Source organism: Colias croceus, chromosome 1 (genome assembly GCF_905220415.1).
Source record: "Colias croceus chromosome 1, ilColCroc2.1".
In the NCBI taxonomy this organism is placed as follows: domain Eukaryota; kingdom Metazoa; phylum Arthropoda; class Insecta; order Lepidoptera; family Pieridae; genus Colias; species Colias croceus.
In genome coordinates this window covers 2,269,368-2,289,623 of record NC_059537.1, presented here as the reverse complement: position 1 = coordinate 2,289,623, position 20,256 = coordinate 2,269,368, and the positions used below count along the sequence as shown (strand labels likewise).

At 34.1% G+C, this 20,256-nt stretch overlaps 1 protein-coding gene across 1 annotated transcript in view; it reads right to left on the bottom strand.

The window, feature by feature from the left end:
- Positions 1 to 18,582, bottom strand: part of LOC123694945 (oxysterol-binding protein-related protein 1) — a 42,205-nt gene extending 23,623 nt beyond the window's left edge. The window contains exons 1-14 of the mRNA XM_045640597.1: positions 18,259 to 18,582; positions 15,106 to 15,266; positions 13,596 to 13,793; positions 10,928 to 11,072; positions 10,545 to 10,690; positions 8,691 to 8,839; positions 8,005 to 8,065; positions 7,129 to 7,249; positions 6,744 to 6,880; positions 5,632 to 5,742; positions 4,400 to 4,492; positions 3,823 to 3,892; positions 2,786 to 2,905; positions 2,200 to 2,383 (exon numbers count right to left, since the gene is read on the bottom strand). Of these exons, the coding sequence (XP_045496553.1) occupies positions 2,200 to 2,383; positions 2,786 to 2,905; positions 3,823 to 3,892; positions 4,400 to 4,492; positions 5,632 to 5,742; positions 6,744 to 6,880; positions 7,129 to 7,249; positions 8,005 to 8,065; positions 8,691 to 8,839; positions 10,545 to 10,690; positions 10,928 to 11,072; positions 13,596 to 13,793; positions 15,106 to 15,266; positions 18,259 to 18,400 (1,838 nt within the window). The 5' untranslated portion in view covers positions 18,401 to 18,582. The remainder of the gene's footprint in view (positions 1 to 2,199; positions 2,384 to 2,785; positions 2,906 to 3,822; positions 3,893 to 4,399; positions 4,493 to 5,631; positions 5,743 to 6,743; positions 6,881 to 7,128; positions 7,250 to 8,004; positions 8,066 to 8,690; positions 8,840 to 10,544; positions 10,691 to 10,927; positions 11,073 to 13,595; positions 13,794 to 15,105; positions 15,267 to 18,258) is intronic.
- Between the last annotated feature and the right edge of the window lie 1,674 nt (positions 18,583 to 20,256).

Here is a 20,256-nt window from a genome sequence, read left to right as displayed (position 1 = left end):
ACAAAAGAAAATAAAAATAAATTAATAAATACATGAAGTATTAAACAATACAGGGGGTTAAATGAAAAAAAAAACAAGCATAAGATATGCATCAAAACAACTATTTTAGGTGGTTAAACTTGAAATTCACCGTCGCGGTCGTAAAGATAACATCACTACATAGTATATAATATAAAGTGAAAAAACTAAAACCCAACTACGACAATAACCGGCGCTGAAAAAGTATAAAACAAGATTTCAGAATACTGAACTGAACAAAGTTGCTAATGTAGTTTCAAGTAAAAGGACACAGTAGACTCTACCAAGATGCCTTCGTTGTAAATTGACAATAATGTCATACAATACTATTCTGAAGTATGCAATATTCCACTATGTAAAGATAAATTTTCATGTTTGGAAAGGCGTAGTCACACGTTGTTGAAGAGCTACGGTAGATAGGTATATTATGTATTGAAGTATGCAAAGAAGCTATTGACGAAAAGATGTGAATTATATGCAATCAGCCCATGAATACAGGTAAAGTCACGAGCAAATGCTAGTAATATAATATATATATTCAAAATGTACAAGGAAAGCGCTTTCAAATGATACTAAACACGGGATATTTATCTTAACTTTATTTTTTTACTTTGTATGTTTTGTCCGATAGAGGACGCCACATTAGATTTTGTGAAACCCCATATAGCCTATAACCAGCGGACAATTAAGACGCTTCTTATGATATGTCATTTGTCAAATTCTGATAAGTAGTTTAGACGTTACGAGGGAACAGATGAACATACATACATACATACATACATACATACATACATACATACATACATAGCCTGTCAAAATCATAACCCTCCTTTTGCTTTGCCGTAGTCGGGTAAAAACAAAGTCGCTTTTTCTGCCCCTATGTATGCTTAAATCTTTAAATCTATGCGACGGATTTTGATACGGTTTTTTTAATAGGTAGAGGGATTCAAGAGATAGGCTTTAGTATATAATTTATTAGATTTTAGTCAAAGCGGGCGACGCCGCGGGTGGAATGCTATTTTAATAATATTTATTTTTTATAATCCGATTCTTAAACCAATATAATACCCACATTATGATTTGGATTACGTTTTTTGCCCACTGATTTATTTACAATTGGTCTAATAATACAAACTTGAGTAACCCTTAGTTACTAAATGTTAGCATTCAGACGTAATAATTAAGCTATTTTTTGTTAACCATAAGCGATGTCTTTAGGCTGAAAGCTTGTCAAACTCAAATAGAACAGTAACCCAATAGGACATCTTATAAATCCACACATATTCGGAATGAGATACAAACCTGTAGCTGTATTCTTTCAGTGTAAGTCCTAAGTGGCAGTTTTCATATATACCACCTTCATCTTATTCTAGTACAGGTAAAATACACTTTTTAGTCGACTATGTATTCCAGAAGTCATTTCGGATCATTTCTTCTAGACTCATAAGCCAATAAAACTTTTACCAACGATACAAACTTCATAATGGTATCGTCCCCATGCCCCTTTAGAGCTGGCAGGATTGATGGCAGTTTGTAGTTAATACTATTCACTGCTGCTAATAGCAATACAAATCTCGGAGCAGCCATCTTCTTATGTAACTTAACAAACCTGTTCATCTAGCAGTGCTTTCATCGTTGACATGGGATAAGGGGATCTATACTAATATTATAAAGAGGAAAGGTTTGTATGTATATATGTATGGTTTTCACGCATAAATTACTGGACCGATTTTGATGAAATTTGGCACAGACAATCTTTAGACCCTGAGAAAGAACATAGGCTACCTTTTATTGCGAAATATGTACCACGGGCGAAGCAAAGGCGGACCGCTAGTGCTATATAATTCTGACTATTAGCAATACAAACCTTGGAGCAGTATTCTTCCTATACGACCTTGCGTTCCAGTATGTAGCAATACCTACTATGTCTTATTAGGTCTCTTAGCCAGAAAAGTTGCTCATGGACCATTTCCTTTGGACTGACGCGTCAATAACATTTTTTCATAGGATACCTTGGAGTAGTATTCTTCCTTTGCGCCTGTAGAACTAGCAAGATTGCAGCAGTTCATAGCTATGCCAACTTATTATACCTTACTTTACACCACATTCCAGAAATGTTGACGATGGACTATTTCTTTTGGACTTATAGGACATTTTTTCCTATGTTATTGCAATACAAACCTCGGAGTAGTATTCTTCCTATGCGACCTTGCGTTCCTATAAACATGTCCACCTTGCGATACCAAAGTGCCCCTTGAGCTCGCTGGGCTTATCGCAGTGTGCAGTGATTGTGGAGACCCCGATGTGAAGGACCCGGAGAGACGGTGGTCGTAGTCGGCTGGCTCGTTTGTTGGTGTTATGTCACCTGGTTAGAAATTTTTGTTTATTTATTATTTAGAAATATAGCTTTATTGTGGTACTAGCTGAGCTGCTCAATTTCACGAAAGGTACTACCAGCAAAATCAATATTCATGAAGCCTATGTTTTATTATATAGACAGGCATACGAGCAGTACGGTATTAAGATAGGCTGTAATTTAAACAGCTTTTGCTGCTATCCGTGACACATATTTCAACGATTTGATACAATGTCCTAACTTTTAGCTTAATTTACAATATGATACAGAGAAAATTTAAAAATTAGTGCCGAAATTTCCATGAAAAATATCAAGGTATTATATATACTTAGTAGGCTCCACACTATACGGTATTCTAAATTGATTTCATTCATAACTAAAAATTAAATCTATGTCTGCCTGGCTGCTCACCATTATCACTACCAATCGGAGTACGTCGTGTTAGATCCGGACTGCTCCCCCATGGACTTAACGCACCCAAAGGACTCGAAAGACCGGCTGTCACTAATGTATCGTCTTCTTCTGAAGATTCTGCGAGGATTTAAATAAATATTGAAATAAAGTGAGGTACAAAGTTTTCAAAGTGATTATACATATTATACAGGGTGTAATCGTTAAGTGTGCACAGGCGATTATTCCGTAACTATTGCAGATAAAAAAATAAAACTGATTTCGAAAGCCCTTTACCTAATGAGTAAAATGACAATAATAACTTTTTTAAAATAAAACGGGAAATATCCAAAAAAGTTACATTAAACACTCCCATACATTGAATTTTCCATACATTTTGTGTTCAAAGCAAATGTTCGAAGTGACGTCCTCGTTTTGGAATACAATTCTATTTTTCCACATTATATTTTTCCACATCGAGCTCTATTTACAGTTTCTAAATGAATTTTTATTAAATTTGCGAAGTAATTTAAGCACAAATTTAAAAAAAAGAACCAAAATTTTTCATATTACATGTTTAGGATAGACATATCTCATGCTAAATGTATGGGAGAGTGTTTTGTGTAAAAATTTTGGATATTTCCTGTTTTATTTTTAAAAAGTTATTATTGTCATTTTACTCATTAGGTAAAGGGCTTTCGATATCAATTTAAAGTTTTTTTATATCTGCAATAGTTACGGAATAATCGCCTGTGCACACTTAACGATTACACCCTGTATTTTGTATTATCTTGTATTGATATTGAATTATTTCTTTGTTGCAAGAATAAGTGAACTCTTAATAGACCAAAAGAACACATTATGTTCTCTCACGATAAGGCAAAAGAGGGAAGTGAGAAATTATTCAATTTTATTGCTTAACACCAAAAGTACAGAATACAGTCGTGAATCAATGTCAATGTCTAGAATATTTCAATGACTTGCTTTTTGTATGTATTTTGTAGATCTTTTCGGTGTAAACCATAGGTAGTTGATTTGATCGTTTCATATTTACGTACCGTCATACACGTCGAAGAAGTTTTCCTTTGACTCGTTGTGCGAACGAGGCGTCTTTTTCTTTCTTTTGCTCTGAAACAAGTAGCGCCTACTTACATTGCAACCAAATCGCTACACAATACAAAAATACCAGGAATTTGTTAATCTAAATATTTATTTTCTTTGCAAGATTACGTTGTCGTTGCCGTCAAAAGTGTCTTGTGTCAGCAAAACATTTTTCATTTAGTTAGCAAATTTGTCTTGTGTAAAAAAATAGATTTTTTTTTCTTATAGTGCTTAAAAATAACAACTATGAACATTTAAGTGCAAAAATACTAAAAAATTGGTTGTCTGTAAAGTCGGTTTTACTGACGATAGTTGAACGTGACAACGTCCGATTGTGCTTCTTTGTCGCTCGTTCCGCGCTCTCGCTCGCACTTCAAGCCTTACATGGAACGCCTCAGATGAGTCAGAGCGAGGTAACGCCGCATGAGTCATGTTTTTTCGTGCGTGCAGCCGGCTATCGAATTATAAGACGTTGTCACGTCAAAAAAATATAATATTTTTTTATATCTTTGTTCATTTCAAATAAACACTTACTTTAGTCAATTCTTCAGCTACCGACATCTCTAAAGCGTGATGCGTTCGAGCCAGCGCCGCTAATGCTTCCTCTAGCACTCTGTTACGTTCTACCTGTGTTTATAAAAATATAATGACCATCAATCCTGAATATTAGTGTATTTTGTTAAATTATGAGAAGTGTATTTTTTAACCGACTTCAAAAAAAAGGAGGAGGTTATCAACTCGGTCGGTATGTTTTGTCTATTATTATCTGTTAGTATAAGTAGTTTCACTAAGCACGATGTGCTCACTAAGTTAGGAATTACACAGCAAATGTTTGTTTAGTAAATAGTTTGTAAGGCTGTTTGTGTCAATTCTAATTTGTGAACCAAAAAAAAAGTCTGTGTGTGTGTGTGTTTGTTACCCTTTCACGCAAATTCTACTGAACCGATTACAATAAAATTTAGCACATATAGAGGGTAACTTGGATTAACACATAGGATAGGTTTTATCCCGGAAATCCCACGGGAACGGGAACTGCGCGGGTTTCCCTTTGAAAACGCGGGCGAAGCCGCGGGTTCAAACCTAGTACTGTGTGTATAGTGAGAAGGAGAGTGGTAGAGCGATGTATAGCCGTTCCCAATATTCAAACTACGGTTATAGATAGACAGCTATCTCCGATAGCTAGTAAGGTTCTATCTATCGTAAGATAGATACGATATTGGGAACGGCCATTACTGGCTGTTATTGGGACGCCAAAACAAAAGATAGATAGCATTTTCTATCTTTGGTACGTCAAACCGAAGATAGATACGATATTGGGAATGGCCAGTAGACACGAGATTGTCTAATCTAAAAATGAACGCCCCTCCACTGCGTTTACGCTCACATTCAAAGTACGTGTATAGACGCAATACACACAAATTGGTCTGCCTCATTGGTCGTTCAGTCGCCAGCTAGACTCAAACAAACTTTTTAAATTCTACATGCCCGAACGACAGGACCAGTTGGCCAACTAGTGCATAAATGACGCGATGCACGACAGAACGGACGTGTCATTCCGTACATAGCGCGCTCTCCCCGCCATACAATGCTAGGCACCTGAACTGATCGCCCGATTAGTTGACAAATCAGTGCGCGAGAGAGTCAAAGTTTGCAGTAGAATCGCCGCGCGCACACATATAAAATGGTTCAATAATTATTTGTCCTCACACATTGAAACAATTAAGTTTAGTGGAGGGGCGTTCATTTTTAGATTAGACAATCTCTACCTCTCTAGCGAGCGCAGCGGCGTCTCTGTCCCGCGCCTGCGCGACCAGCGCGGCGCAGTGACGTAACGCGCCCAGAGCTGTCTGTCCCGTACCGCATGCGTGCTGGAACCGCTGTTGGAATACATCAATAAATAAATGAAAAATAATTTATCTTATGCCAAAAAAATAATGAGGTTAACGGATAGATCCGGCTCGAAGGACACGTGCATCTCCATAGGGCTCTGCATAACGAAAACTACCCGGCAAAGATATTCTCTCCCAGCTTGATTAAGCTGATCAAAAAAGAAGACAGAAAATCTCAAAAAAAAATGTGTGCGTGTACTAGTGTACACACGTAAGAAGTGAAACTTATTTAGGACCTTATTTTTCAAAAAATAATTTACTATATGCAACTTTACAGAAATACGTCGAATCACGCGTGGTAGGGATAAGAAGAAGATGGCGCGTAACGGAAAAATGTCACGCGTAACGAAAAAATGTTACACTAAAGTTTTTCCAATCCCGATAAAGAAGTTTCACTTCAATAAATGAAAAATAATTTATCTTATACCAACAAAATAATGAGGGTAACAGATAGATCCGGCTCGAAGTACCATTGCAAAAGAGATCAGATACTACGTTCATTAATGTCACTCATTTAAAAAAAAATCATACCGAATTAAGCTGCATAACGAAAACTACCAGACAAAGATATTCTCTCCCCGCTTGATTAGGCGGATCAAAAAAGAAGACAGAAAATCTCAAAAAATTATAATCGTTACAAAAAATGCATATACTTGAATTTATATTTTTTTATTTTATGGCATTCAAATGCTTTATAAATATAAATTTATAAAGAATAGAAAAAATTCGATCACGAGGCGGGACTCGAACCCGCATCCTTTCGCGCCATTCCGGGGCGGATGCCTGACCAACTCAGCCACTCGTGACCCGCCAGAGCAATCGAATTTATTCCATTCTTTATAAATTTATAAATGCATATACTTTACAATGTATTGAAGAAGTTAGTATAATGATATAACAAATATTTTAAACATATTTGTACAAATGAATAACAATTAACGAGTGACTATTATTTGTATTAAAAAAAATATCGGTGACTATCTCCTCACCATATAAGCCGAGTGTAGCAACGAATGTCCTTGGGGCGTTTTGTCCAAAGCCGCCAATATGGCGGAACATTCTCGAAGCTGCGTGTCCAAGAGCGCCAAGTTGTTTGTGGCTGTTGTTAACGCGTCTTGCATTGAGCCTGAAAATTCATTTGAATCACAAATAATATTGAATTTTTTGTTGCAAGGCTTATTGGAACGGATAGGTAAATATTCTCTAAATAATGAATTTAAAAAAATTCATGAAAAGTTCATTTCTATATTCTTTCTTTTTTTAACTTAACATTGAACAAAAATATTAGTTCTGTCTTTTAAACCAACTGTAATTTTACTATCACACTTCAAATAACCAACACAGCGAACAATGAATAACCAAAACTTAACTTACCCAGTGGTTTACATTCGTCCTCCAGATCCTCAGTGGCTTCCTTGGCTGAATCCGGTGTGACTCCCGCCCACAAGTAGTGACCGGAATATGCTATATGCTCTTTGAATGCTGTTATCCATGACTGAAAAAAATAACTAATAAATAATATCCTTAAACATTTCAAACTTTATCTCAAACTTTTTAAAACGGCTGCAATTTAAAAAAATAATAATTTGTCTCTCCTATATTGGTTCACACAATAAAAACTCCATCAAAAAAAAAAAACTTGAATAGTTGAGCGTATTCAAGTGTGACTTTTTAAAAACCTTGTCAAAATTTCCCATAACCACACTAGAAATATTATTTTGCCCAACAAAAAATTGAGTAAAAAGAAAAAATAATTAAATAGTAGGTTAAGGCTGGTTGCAGAGCTTGACCGACCGTTAGTGCGTACCGTCGGACCTGACGATACGCATCAACAATTGTATGACTATGACACTAATGCGCATGACAATACGCGTGCGTATGGTCGGTCTAGCTATGAATGGTTTTATGAATTTCCATACATATGACAAGCGCGACTGACGTACGCACTGATGGTCGGTCAAGCTCTGCAACCAGCGTTACCTATCTATAGTCTAGCGTAACAACTCGAAACGCCAAATTAAAACTTCTCTATACAGGGTGTCCCAGAAGTCGACGTCAAGCCAAAATTTTCTGATAGGTTATGCCACACCAGTTATCAGAAAAAATGTAAGTCATGTATTTTTGAAGTTTTGGATTTTTTTATATAATTCCAGAAAATGTACACCATGTAACAGTTTTTTCATTCCTGTTGTTACAAATATTTACTTTTAATAATATCATGCAAATGAGAAATAAAGAAAGAAACTATACCTGTCTACACGCACTAATACTGTCCCCCGGCTGAACCGCTAGCCGATGCGACTCTCCATCACTGAACGCCACCACGATGAACGCGAACACATAAACGAAAGATTTATCCAATTAGCAATAATACAGATGTTAAATTGTTAAATACAGTATGTTTTTATGAAATATAAATGAAATTTAAAAAAGACGCTTTAATAAGATCAATTACATTGTCACCAAACTTTGATAAGTGTGTAATGTGCAAAGTTTGAATTAAATCTGCCTGTTTAAGCGTCAAAATCGAGTCTAATGTTTGAACACACCCGCTACAGCGAGGTAAAAATTGATCAAGTGCGAGTGTAAATAAAAATCGAAACGAATATAAGCAAAACTGACAATTTCAAGTGTAAATCAAAATCGAGACTAGTATAAGCGACTTATACACAAAAGCCATATAAGCTTATAATAAAAATATGTCCCTTTGACACATAAAACTGAAAGAATAGAATAAATTCGATTACTCTGGCGGGTCACGAGTGGCTGAATTGGTTAGGCATCCGCCCCGGAATGGCGCGAAAGGATACGGGTTCGAGTCCCGCCTCGTGATCGAATTTTTTCTATTCTTTATAAATTTATATTTATAAAGCATTTGAATGCCATAAAACCAAAAATATCAATTCCATATAAGCTTGTTAAATATAATTTCTCACCTAAAAGCCACGACAATGAGCGCAGGTTCGGTATCGGGCGCGGTGATCTTAGCAGCGTCTAAATACTTGCGGTCCCGCCACCGACCACCTTCGCGTGCTGCTTCTGCGCGGGATCCGTAGTATAGGAGCACACCGCGTTGTAATACCGCCTGTGGTAAAGGTAAATAAATTCAAATGTAATTTTTTTAAGCATAGCTTCTATCGCGGGCCTTGAGCGCGGGGACCAAATTGAGAAATTCCGTAACGAAAAAAACCTCACGCTCCCCACTCCGACGGGCGGAGGTGTGGCTTGAAGGCATAGCATGCATAGCATAGCTTCTATCGCGGGCCTTGAGCGCGGGGACCGAATTGAGAAATTCCGTAACGAAAAAACCTCACGCTCCCCACTCCGACGGGCTCGGAGGTGTGGCTTGAGGGCATGCTATGCAATAGCTTTACCGCGGCAGTCCCCGAGTGCCACACGTCTTTTTTTTTTACTTTGAGAATTTTATCGGTATTATTGTAATCGGTAAAAATATCTCAATGTATTTATTGTATAAAAAATGTTATAGGTGAGTAACGAAGCTTAAAAACGATGTTAAAGACATCCTTCCAAACTTCAACCCTTGTTATGCTCTTCTCTTATGATAAGTAAAGGCAATTTCAGATATCAGAAAGCTGTTCAAACATAATGAAAGGAATTCTACTGTCCAGTAGTTAGAATGCGAGTGTTACAATTTTTACTCAGAAAAGTAAATTTTATTGCCTTTATTTCACACGCTACCATCGAATTTGTATATCACGCGATCCACTATTGGCCTACCTTTACTTATAATATTATATACTCCACTTCTATTTGTATAGCATATACTCTATCAAAATACAGTCCAAAACATTTATTTAAACAATTATTGAAATGAAACAATTATTTTACATTAACAGTACAATACTCCCAAACTAATAATGCGCATAGAAAAATTCGTGACTGTTCGGCAACTGCCATATTCCCCGAGCTTCCGAAGACGATATGTATATAGAGTGGTTAAAAGTATATTCTTAATGCATAGTTTATTAGAATTATGAGTTTTATTGTGATTTTATGGTAAAAGAGATAGTAACGAAATTTGTTTCGATAATTCAATAGTAAGTTAATAGCGAGGATAAGCCACACGATTGCGAATATATTATATTTGTATTGATTTAGGTACTTGGAAAATTCTATACTTTAGAACTATTAAAGTGACTTTCTGAAGCTGGTGTAATGATGGATGTATGAAAGATTAAAATAAGACAAAGTTTATATTTAAAAAAAATGATTTTCAAACACTGGTTTACATTTAAATTGTGAAATCTAATCATTAAAATCTCAGTCCAAAGGATTTACAGAATCAGGGATTATCTCTATTTCTGTTATCGTAAATGATCAGAACTTTCATTATGCTCTTATTAATTTTCACTTTCCCCATTGCTATCTGCTACCTGTGTAAATAATCATTTTACCGGAACATTCAACTTTGAAAAAAAAACTAAGAAGGGTATGTAACAGCAGCTCTATATAATTCCATACAGAGATAAAACGTGCGGTCACCACCAATAAATATAGACGACTGACGGATTTTTGAATTTTTTTACTGACACGCTACCGTCACCTATCGCCCGAATTGTTTTCAATTGTGTATGACTCTGAATTGACTCCTATTTCTTCCCAACAAGGTGCAAGATGCAAGTGCATTGGTTAGGGCACTTACGATTCAATGATTCGGGGTGATTCGGGTGTTTCTGGAAATACGATAATTAGCTAAGATCTGCATGCGCATTATTAGTTTTGGAGTACTGTACGTATCTTCTAAATTAATAATTATCAATGTAACATACCCACACGGGTCTCCATCCCAGAAACCTAGACCGTTTGAGCAATGGTCCTTCGAAGCGGGCGGCAGTACGTTGTAACTTTTGCACCGGTCGGACGCTCAGTACTTCACGCATTTCGTTATCTTTCGCTAAATCTATTGCTAGGCGACCTGGAATATGGCAAAAAATAATTAAAACAGATGATAAACCTCATAGGGAATCGACAAAGGAAACAAAACTAAACATGTTTCTCTTCTTTTTTTAATTCCTCAAATTTTAATAGCGACTAAATGAAATTTTGAAATGAATGAAACAATGAAAAATAATTATTATATTAGTTAGATACGATACGATGGTGCCATTGATTAAGAGAAGAAGAAGAAGAATATTAATTTTCATGTACTCACCACTATTATTCCTCAATGTAGTATCAATTCCGTTTTGCAACAAAAGCACAGCCAGTCTCGCATGGCCTCTATATGCAACACAATGTAGACAGGAGTTGCCTTGTGCGTCCACGCAGTTTATATTTGGGGGATTGGAGCCGCTTAACTAAAAAGAAAAGGTTTATTAAAATACTAATAGAAGGAATACATTTTGAAAGAGTAGATAACATTTTGTTCTTGAAGCTCGAGCACGAAAACTATCATCAAAGTATTTGTAGTCATCGCTTTTCAATCAATGTAATGTGAAATTCTTGTATGGAAATTTGAAAAGCGCCCCTGCCGTGCGTAAAGGGAACTATTTTTTATAATAAAAAAAATCTGTTTATGGTGTATATAGGTGGACGTGTGGGTCGTTTTATAGTATGCACTATTTTAGAGTGCCACCTACACATATTGTAATAATAGACATTGTTTGTTTGGAAGATTTTGTGTTAAAACTATAGCAAGTTAGTTGAATGTATGTTTCGTCCCGACTAATGGAAAACTGATGAACCGGCCCTTTTTATTTCATTTGTACTTAATAAATTAAATCAAAAGGAGATTTGCCTAATGATCGCAACTTACAGGTTACAGTTTAAATCGTATTTTTCTATGACGAAAGATTTATACAATAATATATCATATATAAAAATGAATACAATAATATATTAAAATGAAAATAACCTTAACTAGTTATTTATACTTTCGATATATTTATACAAGTTTTAAAAGCATTCATTAGTTATACAAGAAGATATTTTATCACCATGCCTTGCCCACATAAGAGTAACCAAAGTACATGTTTTACATATTATTACATCATATTTTGTCATCGTTATTTTAGTTTGTTTCCAAATCGAATCAGATGTAGAAATATGTTGAATATTTAACATGATACATTTAACGAATTCCCTTAGTTTAATTATTTTCTACTTATAATGAGATAGATAAGAATTACTAAGACATACAAATTTAGAAAGTTTATTTTGATAAAAGTTAAATTAAGATAACATTCTCGTTGATTTCATATTAATATGTAAAACAAAAATATGCTAACTATTGCTAATGTAAAGTAAAAGCTTCCATAGTTGAATAAAATAATCATTTCAGTGTTTCAACAAGTATGACAATAATTTTAGCAGATTCGCGTAAAAAATGGCAAATCAACATGATATTTGAAAAATTTCATTCACGATGTTCTTTTCTACGATACACATCAACTATTATAACAAAAAACTATAATAAGTATAATATAAAACACTGACCTACATCCCACATTTAATCAATAAAACGTACGCGTAAAATGAATCATTTGCATAACAGAATTAATTTGTAAAATCTCAAACGTGTTAAGATGTTTAAATAGTTGCTATCTGTGTAATACATACTTCCTATTACGTAAATAGATACTTTTGTGGTTGAGTAAAGGTCATTAAGTGTAATCATGTTATTGACTTAGTTTTATAGTTTGTTAGCGGTAGATGTGGGTAGTATGTGCTATTGAAATCTGATTATGCTTGTGTTTAATTAGCATTCAATTGTGTTGAAATATATCAGGTTAGTTAAGGTTAAGTATAGAAACTCTTGGGAAATGGTGTGTGATTTTAGACACTTAAATGCAAAAAGTAGAACAAACTCGATCTTTCGGGGGGACGAATGAATCGATATCGCTATGTATCGTGTTAACCGCAAAAGAAAAATAAAGTTTTTTAATAAATATGGTATGACAAGCAATGGAGTATGAAAAGGACACTCCAGGAATATTAATATTTAATATTAATATTTTATAGCCATTAAATTTACTGGCAGGATAGTAAGCTTCTACATCAGCAATATTATATTTTAAAATAGCGTTGTGTGCACTCTCACGCATAAAACAGATTACACCTAGCTCACTCGCTACAGGCGTCAGGTAATTACATATTGACATAAGTACCTACGTGGTAATCAACTTAAAATTCCGGGAGACATGTAAATTCAATCTGGGTCAAGTGTCAATTAAAACTGAAATTAAAGATTTACGTATTTGTCGCTTGTTACCTACACGTAAAGTATTTACAGTGTTCTGCCAATGAATTCTAATGTATCGTGATATCTATTGAACCTGTAACTAGCGTATTGATGAATGTCAATATTTTACCAATAGATTTCTAGATATCCTGATTCCATATTGACATTTATCAATAATAACTGAAATCACAATATAGTCAGGGTGCGTTGTGAATAGGGGTGCTTGTAAACTACTGACAAGAATGCTTATAAAACATATTATTGACCCTTTACCCATTCGATGTTTTTTTACTATCCCTTTCGATGCTAACAAAAAAAAGAACGTGTGTCAGAAGTGAAACTTCTTTCGCAAGATCCAAAGGTACCAAAATTGTCGTTTTACTCCATGTCGGGACGGTATTGCCACGACCGCGACGCGACCTTGAAATTTTACTCTCAGTCTAATCACGCCTAAAGAAGTTTCACTTCAAAAAACCCGGTTTAAGGGTGCTTTTCAAGCAATAATGTAACGAGGATGTGTCGCGAGGACTGCGTTTGTAAATAACCAATAGTATCGCTTCAAACGCTAAACGCTTCAAACTTCAAACGGAATGAACACATCCTTGCACATTATTGGTGGACCCTAAGACCGTCAACTCACCAATTCCTGCAACTCATCGACCCTCCCCTCCTTCGCAGCGTTAAGTAATTTCCTCTCACGTTCATATCGCATCGCGCGATCCGCCGCTTCGAGCAAGCGTTGCACATCTTGAGTTTTGCACACGTCCACGGGTGTTTTGCCTTCCCCGTTCATTATGTTTACGTCAGCTTGGTGGTTCAGGAGAAGGATTACTAGGTCCTAGAATGTGTGAAATGCAGATATGTTTAAAGGATATCTCTCTATTCGTATCGAAGTTATGTTGGCTAAAATCTCCTGTAACTTATAAACGCAAAATGTTCAACATTTTCCATTGATGTTTCATTGGTCATAGCGTGATTTAACAGTCTTCGTGAAATTCGTGTTTTAAATCCGAATGTTCCTGGGATTTTCGTTCACAAACAAACATACTCTTCAACTTTATAATATGTATTACTAGGTTTCCGCCCGCGGCTTCGCCCGCGCAGTCAAAGAAAAACCCGCATAGTTCCCTCTCCCGTGGGATTTCCGGGATTGCGTCATTTTCCCGGGATAAAAAGTAGCCTATGTCCTTTCTCGGGTATCAAAATATCTCCATACCAAATTTCATGACAATTGGTTCAGTAGTTTAGGCGTGATTGAGTAACAGACAGACAGACAGACAGAGTTACTTTCGCATTTATAATATTAGTATGGATTAAAGGAATAAAGATTATAGTAAGAAAGAGAAACAAATCATTGAAGTTTCAGATGATTGCTTCAGAAGAATTTTATCTTGTGCAGAATATTTTTTTGGCACGCTCATAATCAGACGATGCTTGTGAAGTGTCGTTAGAGACGTTTATTATGCAAACTAAACTTTAATGTTACAATGTATGTAAGATACCTCACACAATATTATGAAAAAAAAAATTACGAGTCAAATGAAAATTTACTCTTCAAGATCCATAAGGAAGTATAGGATCCTATGTTACCTAAAAGGTTTTTACAGATAATAACTAGAAATAAAATACGAATTACAAAATTCCGCTTTTTGTATACTAATAACCACATGTTTTCTTTTAACTTATCTTAATGAATACTTTATTATACCAAGCTGTAAGATAAATTCTGAATAAATTGGCTATTATGCTACATTAACATAAAAATGTGTGACGATATAACATTTCTCATGTGGGCTGACTCACATCCATAATTATTCCAATTTATTTATATATTGTTTTTAGACATCTTGAGGATTGAATAATCTATTTCCCTAACGCATGAGACAGGTTTTACTTGGGTCATTGTAGTTTTAATTTTAACACAGGGCCAGTGTGTTTAAAGAAACTACAAAAAATGCCTATTAAAACTTACCCTCTCCCTATTGACAGAATCACATATTTTGTTCTGATGCACACTCATTGTTAATCTCTTTGGAATATGGAAACAGTCTTTCCATAGATAAACAATATTCTGATAACAGATTCTACCATTATGAACATTCACAAAAATACGTACTCAAATATTAAAAACACAAACAACATGTACTCACTTCATTCCCTATAAACGATGCTTTGTGCAGTGCAGTGTCCCCATTTTCGTTAACTTCGTCCACATCAGCCCCTGCAGCTAGCAGGGCTTCCGCTACTTCTTTGTGCGCGAAATATGTCGCCAAGTGGAGCGGAGTCCATCCTAGGTTGGTCTTGCTTTTACCTGTATAAATAAGGAATGAAACATATTGTTTATTTTTTTGTGTATTAAATAAAGTAAGTGCGAACTCTATAGGTACCACATAAATCTACACTAATATTATACAGAGGAAAACTTTGTTTGTTTGATTGTAATGAATAGACTCATAAACTACTGGACCAATTTTAAAAATTCTTTCACCATTCAAAAGCTACATTAGCCACGAGTAATATAGGCTATATATTATCACTCTAAGACCTACAGGAGCGGACCCACGCGGGTGAAAACGCGCGGCACAGCTAGTGTTTTATATATTATGCTTATAATATTTAATATATTTTTTAGATTATGTTTTATAGAATTATAATGCTAAAACCATCTAACAATATTAAGTATTAAAATACATTTAACTTTATTGTGATAATACAATGAAACAAATGTTATAAATAATACTATAAGCACTATAACTATTTAACGATAATATCTGTGCCTCCAGTGAATAAGGGAATAACTCAAAAACAGCACTTTTCTGGAGAGACAAAAAACTATATATCAACACTAAATCTTTATAACTTCAAATTTTTAAGCTTGTATGGGTAAGATATGATGTTAGACTTTAGTTTTACATATGAACAGATATTGTAACAATCCCATAAATATACTTTTTTCGTGTTTTTTTGTACTTGTGGCCTTATGAACGAGTACTTCATGGAATAACTCAATGTATTCACATAATTTTTTTTTTGCTCTTTGCAATATAACGACTTATGCCCTAATGCACTATGTTCATAGTCGCATAACACGACTTATATTATTGCCAGTTTTGGTTTTATAGAAATAATGCGACTTATTATGCTTGAAATTTGTGTACTTTATGACTCAATTGAGGCCTTTTAGTGGAACAACTATGCATGTAGCTTGACAAACGAATAAAATCAACGGATTTTTTATCGTTATTAGATATTATAAAAACAAAACAACATTTAGGTGTTTATGTATTTAACCCTAGAAGTCCAATCTACGTAAATTTGACGTACACCGCGGCGAAATAACTTTGTCTTTTCTATATTTACCATCGAATCGCTTCGAAATCCAGAAACAACTCATTAGCCGTCGAGACCTATAAGCAGTACATAGTTGGCTCTTCCCGGTAAATTCCGCCATTTTGTAGAAAAAGAGGATGTTGTACGTCATTTCCAAGTCACGTTTTACATGATATAGTACCTATTATATACTATATATTGAGTATAAAATAGGATCCACTAGGACGAAAAACCTTCAATTTTAGTAAATGACGATTATTGTTCTCCGCTGGATTTGGACTCCAAGCAAGAGGATTGGGTGGCTGAGATGTTGTCTGAAGAAAAACCGAATATGTCATGGTGGTTATACATTGAGGATACAAGCACTATAAAGAGATAGGAAAGAGAAGCTCGAAAACCATATTCTTGTATGTTCAGTTACCTTACAGGGAAAGTTATAGGTGGTCTGTGGCGATATTTTAGGGCATGATATGAAATTTTAATAATTTCTATATCTTATAATATAAAATAATATAGATAAATAAAGAAAAAACAATGAGCCGCAAAGATTTTATGAAAAAATTAAGCACAGATTTGAAGATGCCTTGGATGCAAATACGACTTGAAGAGACTCTACGTGACAATATCCCAATTTTTTCAAAATATGTGGTACCAGAGTATCCATAATATGTTTACGATAATGCAGGACCAAAACAGTATCGATATTGCGGATTTTTTTCCTATAAAAAAGGCAAATTACAGTGGCTAAAATGAGAGAGAACACAATATTCATAATTGTCAAGACTGGTTATAATTTTTTTTTCTATGCGTCTATAATTATAGTATTATTGGTTAGATTAAATAAAAAAAAAGATTAAAAACTAGTTTTTTTTTTTAAACTTACCCAATTACAACAAGAAAATATAAGTTTAACATTTTTGTTGGCTTTTTTTAGATGTCTCAATTATCGTTCTGTATTTATTTACAAAGAGTATAATATCATTAAATGCACTTAAGAGTTAATTAAAACTGTATTTTTTATATCTATTGCAAAAAATAGTTAATTTCCATAGAAATATATTAGTATCCCAAGTTAACTGATTCATACCTTTTTTAAAAAATATAAAGATTTGTTGTTGCAGATTTATTGAAAAAAGTGATCTAAAAATAATAAGGAATAGTGTTTATCGTTTCCATGTATTCAAATAGACCAATAGCAACACGGCATTAATGCGAAACTGTCTCATGTCGTCACTTGAACCAATCACACTAAAAGAGTTGTTCCTTTATGCTCATGTTAGAAAAAGGACACAAATGCGTTTATACTAAAATAGTGTTAGCACGGATGGAACAAAATGAATTAAGTCTTTATTAAAAAAGTATAACTACACATACGTCCTTGTGTTCGTGGGTTATTTTGACTCGAGACGAATAGTTCCTTTGCGATTGCCTAAAATGATGGATAAGGTAACTTATACCGTTAATCACACCCTACTTATACCGTTTGGGTCATTCGAAAAAATGGGTTAGAATGCAGCTAGAGATATGACCTTTTGATATGTTGTGTATTTTGACGAGCTGAATCCAATGGTGCAATAAAAACCAAAGGGAATAACTCGTCTTACTCCCTTATTCACTGGAGGCACAGATATAATTCATACATAATTGTGTCAGTTTCATGATAAATAATACTGCTGTAATTGTAGTTTGTTTATCCATTCTATTTTACTTATAAGAATAAGAATATTTAAACTGATTTTCTTGATGATTATGTTAGAATTATATATTGGCTAGAGTCTATTCTGTAGAGGTCATAACAAATAACATATTATGTTACATTCGATTTAAAGAAATAAAATAAAATGAAGCGTGAACTTGTATAAAAAAACACATAGAATTTGAATAATTGAAAGCATATTTCACATTAATGCATAATCATAACATTACAAAGTTATTAAATGTAAACAAACAGGTTCTGTTAAAAATAATTGTACCTTTGCAATTAATGTTTAGAGTCAGTTTTCCTTCTTTCTTCGCTTCTAAAAGGGCCTTGACCACAGATATCTCACCATGGCGTGCTGAATATAAGAGCGATTCTTCGGCCTCCATACCCGTATTCTCATTTGTTGTGGTCATTTTTATATTGTAGCGCAGTATCAACTGCTTCTTTATTTCAAAACGTAAATTATCCCGTCACATTTATATATCTAACTGAATTCTCGATCTTGTAAATGGAGTTCTAAATTATATAAAATAGGACTTATCCGTATTTTTAATAAAATATTTACTACCCACATCTAACACCACTGCACCGAAAGATTGTATTCTGCGGAATGGAAATAAAAAATTCAAAAATGACTTAAGACATTTGACAATGTCAATGATAACTTTTCGTTCAAAAATTGTGATACATTATGAACATGTCGTATTATTTTAAATAAGTAAGTATATTTTTGTTCGTGTACTAGACTAGTGCAAACTTAGCACCCCATCTATGGAATTTTGGGTCGAAAATGACCTTGATCGTTAGGTCCCCGTTAGGTCTTTTAAGGTCCCACAATTTTTTCGTTAGGTCCCCTTTAGTTTTTTTTTAATAATTTTTTAAATTTTAGGTATAAAAAAATGCAACTTTAGCACCCCATCCATAGAATTTTGGGTCAAAAATGACCTTAATCGATAGGTCTCCGTTAGGTCCTATAAGGTCCCACAATTTTTTCGTTAGGTCCCCTTTAGTTTTTTTTTTTAATAATTTTTTTTTAATTTTAGGTATAAAAAAGTTACACTTTAGCACCCCATCCATGGCAAAATTGGCAAATTTTATCAAAATCGTATTCTTTACCGTTAGGTCCGTATAGGCTCATCATTGAAATTGTTGAATTATTTATTTTATTAAAATTATAAAATAATAAAAACCTGCGCATGCGCCTTAGAGCATTAAGGCATGCGCACATCATACATAAACATTGCGAAATTTAAATTGGTATCGTTTTATTTATTAAATTTAAATCAATAAATAAATCTATACTAGTCACGTCCTCCGAAAGATGAAACTGGCTTTTTATTTCGAAAATTTATTTGGCAACCCTTGACAGTTAACTGTCATTAAAACCTGAGTTGTTGATGTGTCAAAGCTTGTCAAAGTGATTTTTTTTTCTGCGATTTTAGCTTAGAATTTTAGTGATTTCTAAAAAAAAAATAAAAAAAAATATTTTTGAAAACTGAGTTGAAAACATGACGAAAACTTTAAATTATGATTAATAAATTTAAAATGAAACAATTTGAAAGAGATGTAGTTTTCAAGGAAAAACAAGAGTGTTTACGAGAAATATCTCAATGCATTGTTAAGTGTGACTTGATATTTTGATGCTTTTCATCTTGATTGCATTGCACATTATTATAAGTAGGTATGATTTGTTTAATATTATTATTTTGCATGGATGATACCAGTAATCAAGTTAAAAATTACAAATGACATTCCAGATAGTGTGGCCCTGTGGCCGCTACAAAATATATATACACCATAGATTGACACTAATACACTAATAGTTATTTTAAATCTAGGTTGAAAAGTAGGTTTTTACTAAATAAGCACTCTCAGAACAAAAGATTTATTTAATAAATGAAACGATACGATTTTAAATTTCGCGCTGTTTATGTATGATGTGCGCATGCCTTAATGCTCTAAGGCGCATGCGCAGGTTTTTATTATTTTATAATTTTAATAAAATAAATAATTCAACAATTTCAATGATGAGCCTATACGGACCTAACGGTAAAGAATACGATTTTGATAAAATTTGCCAATTTTGCTATGGATGGGGTGCTAAAGTGTAACTTTTTTATACCTAAAATTAAAAAAAAATTATTAAAAAAAAAAACTAAAGGGGACCTAACGAAAAAATTGTGGGACCTTATAGGACCTAACGGAGACCTATCGATTAAGGTCATTTTTGACCCAAAATTCTATGGATGGGGTGCTAAAGTTGCATTTT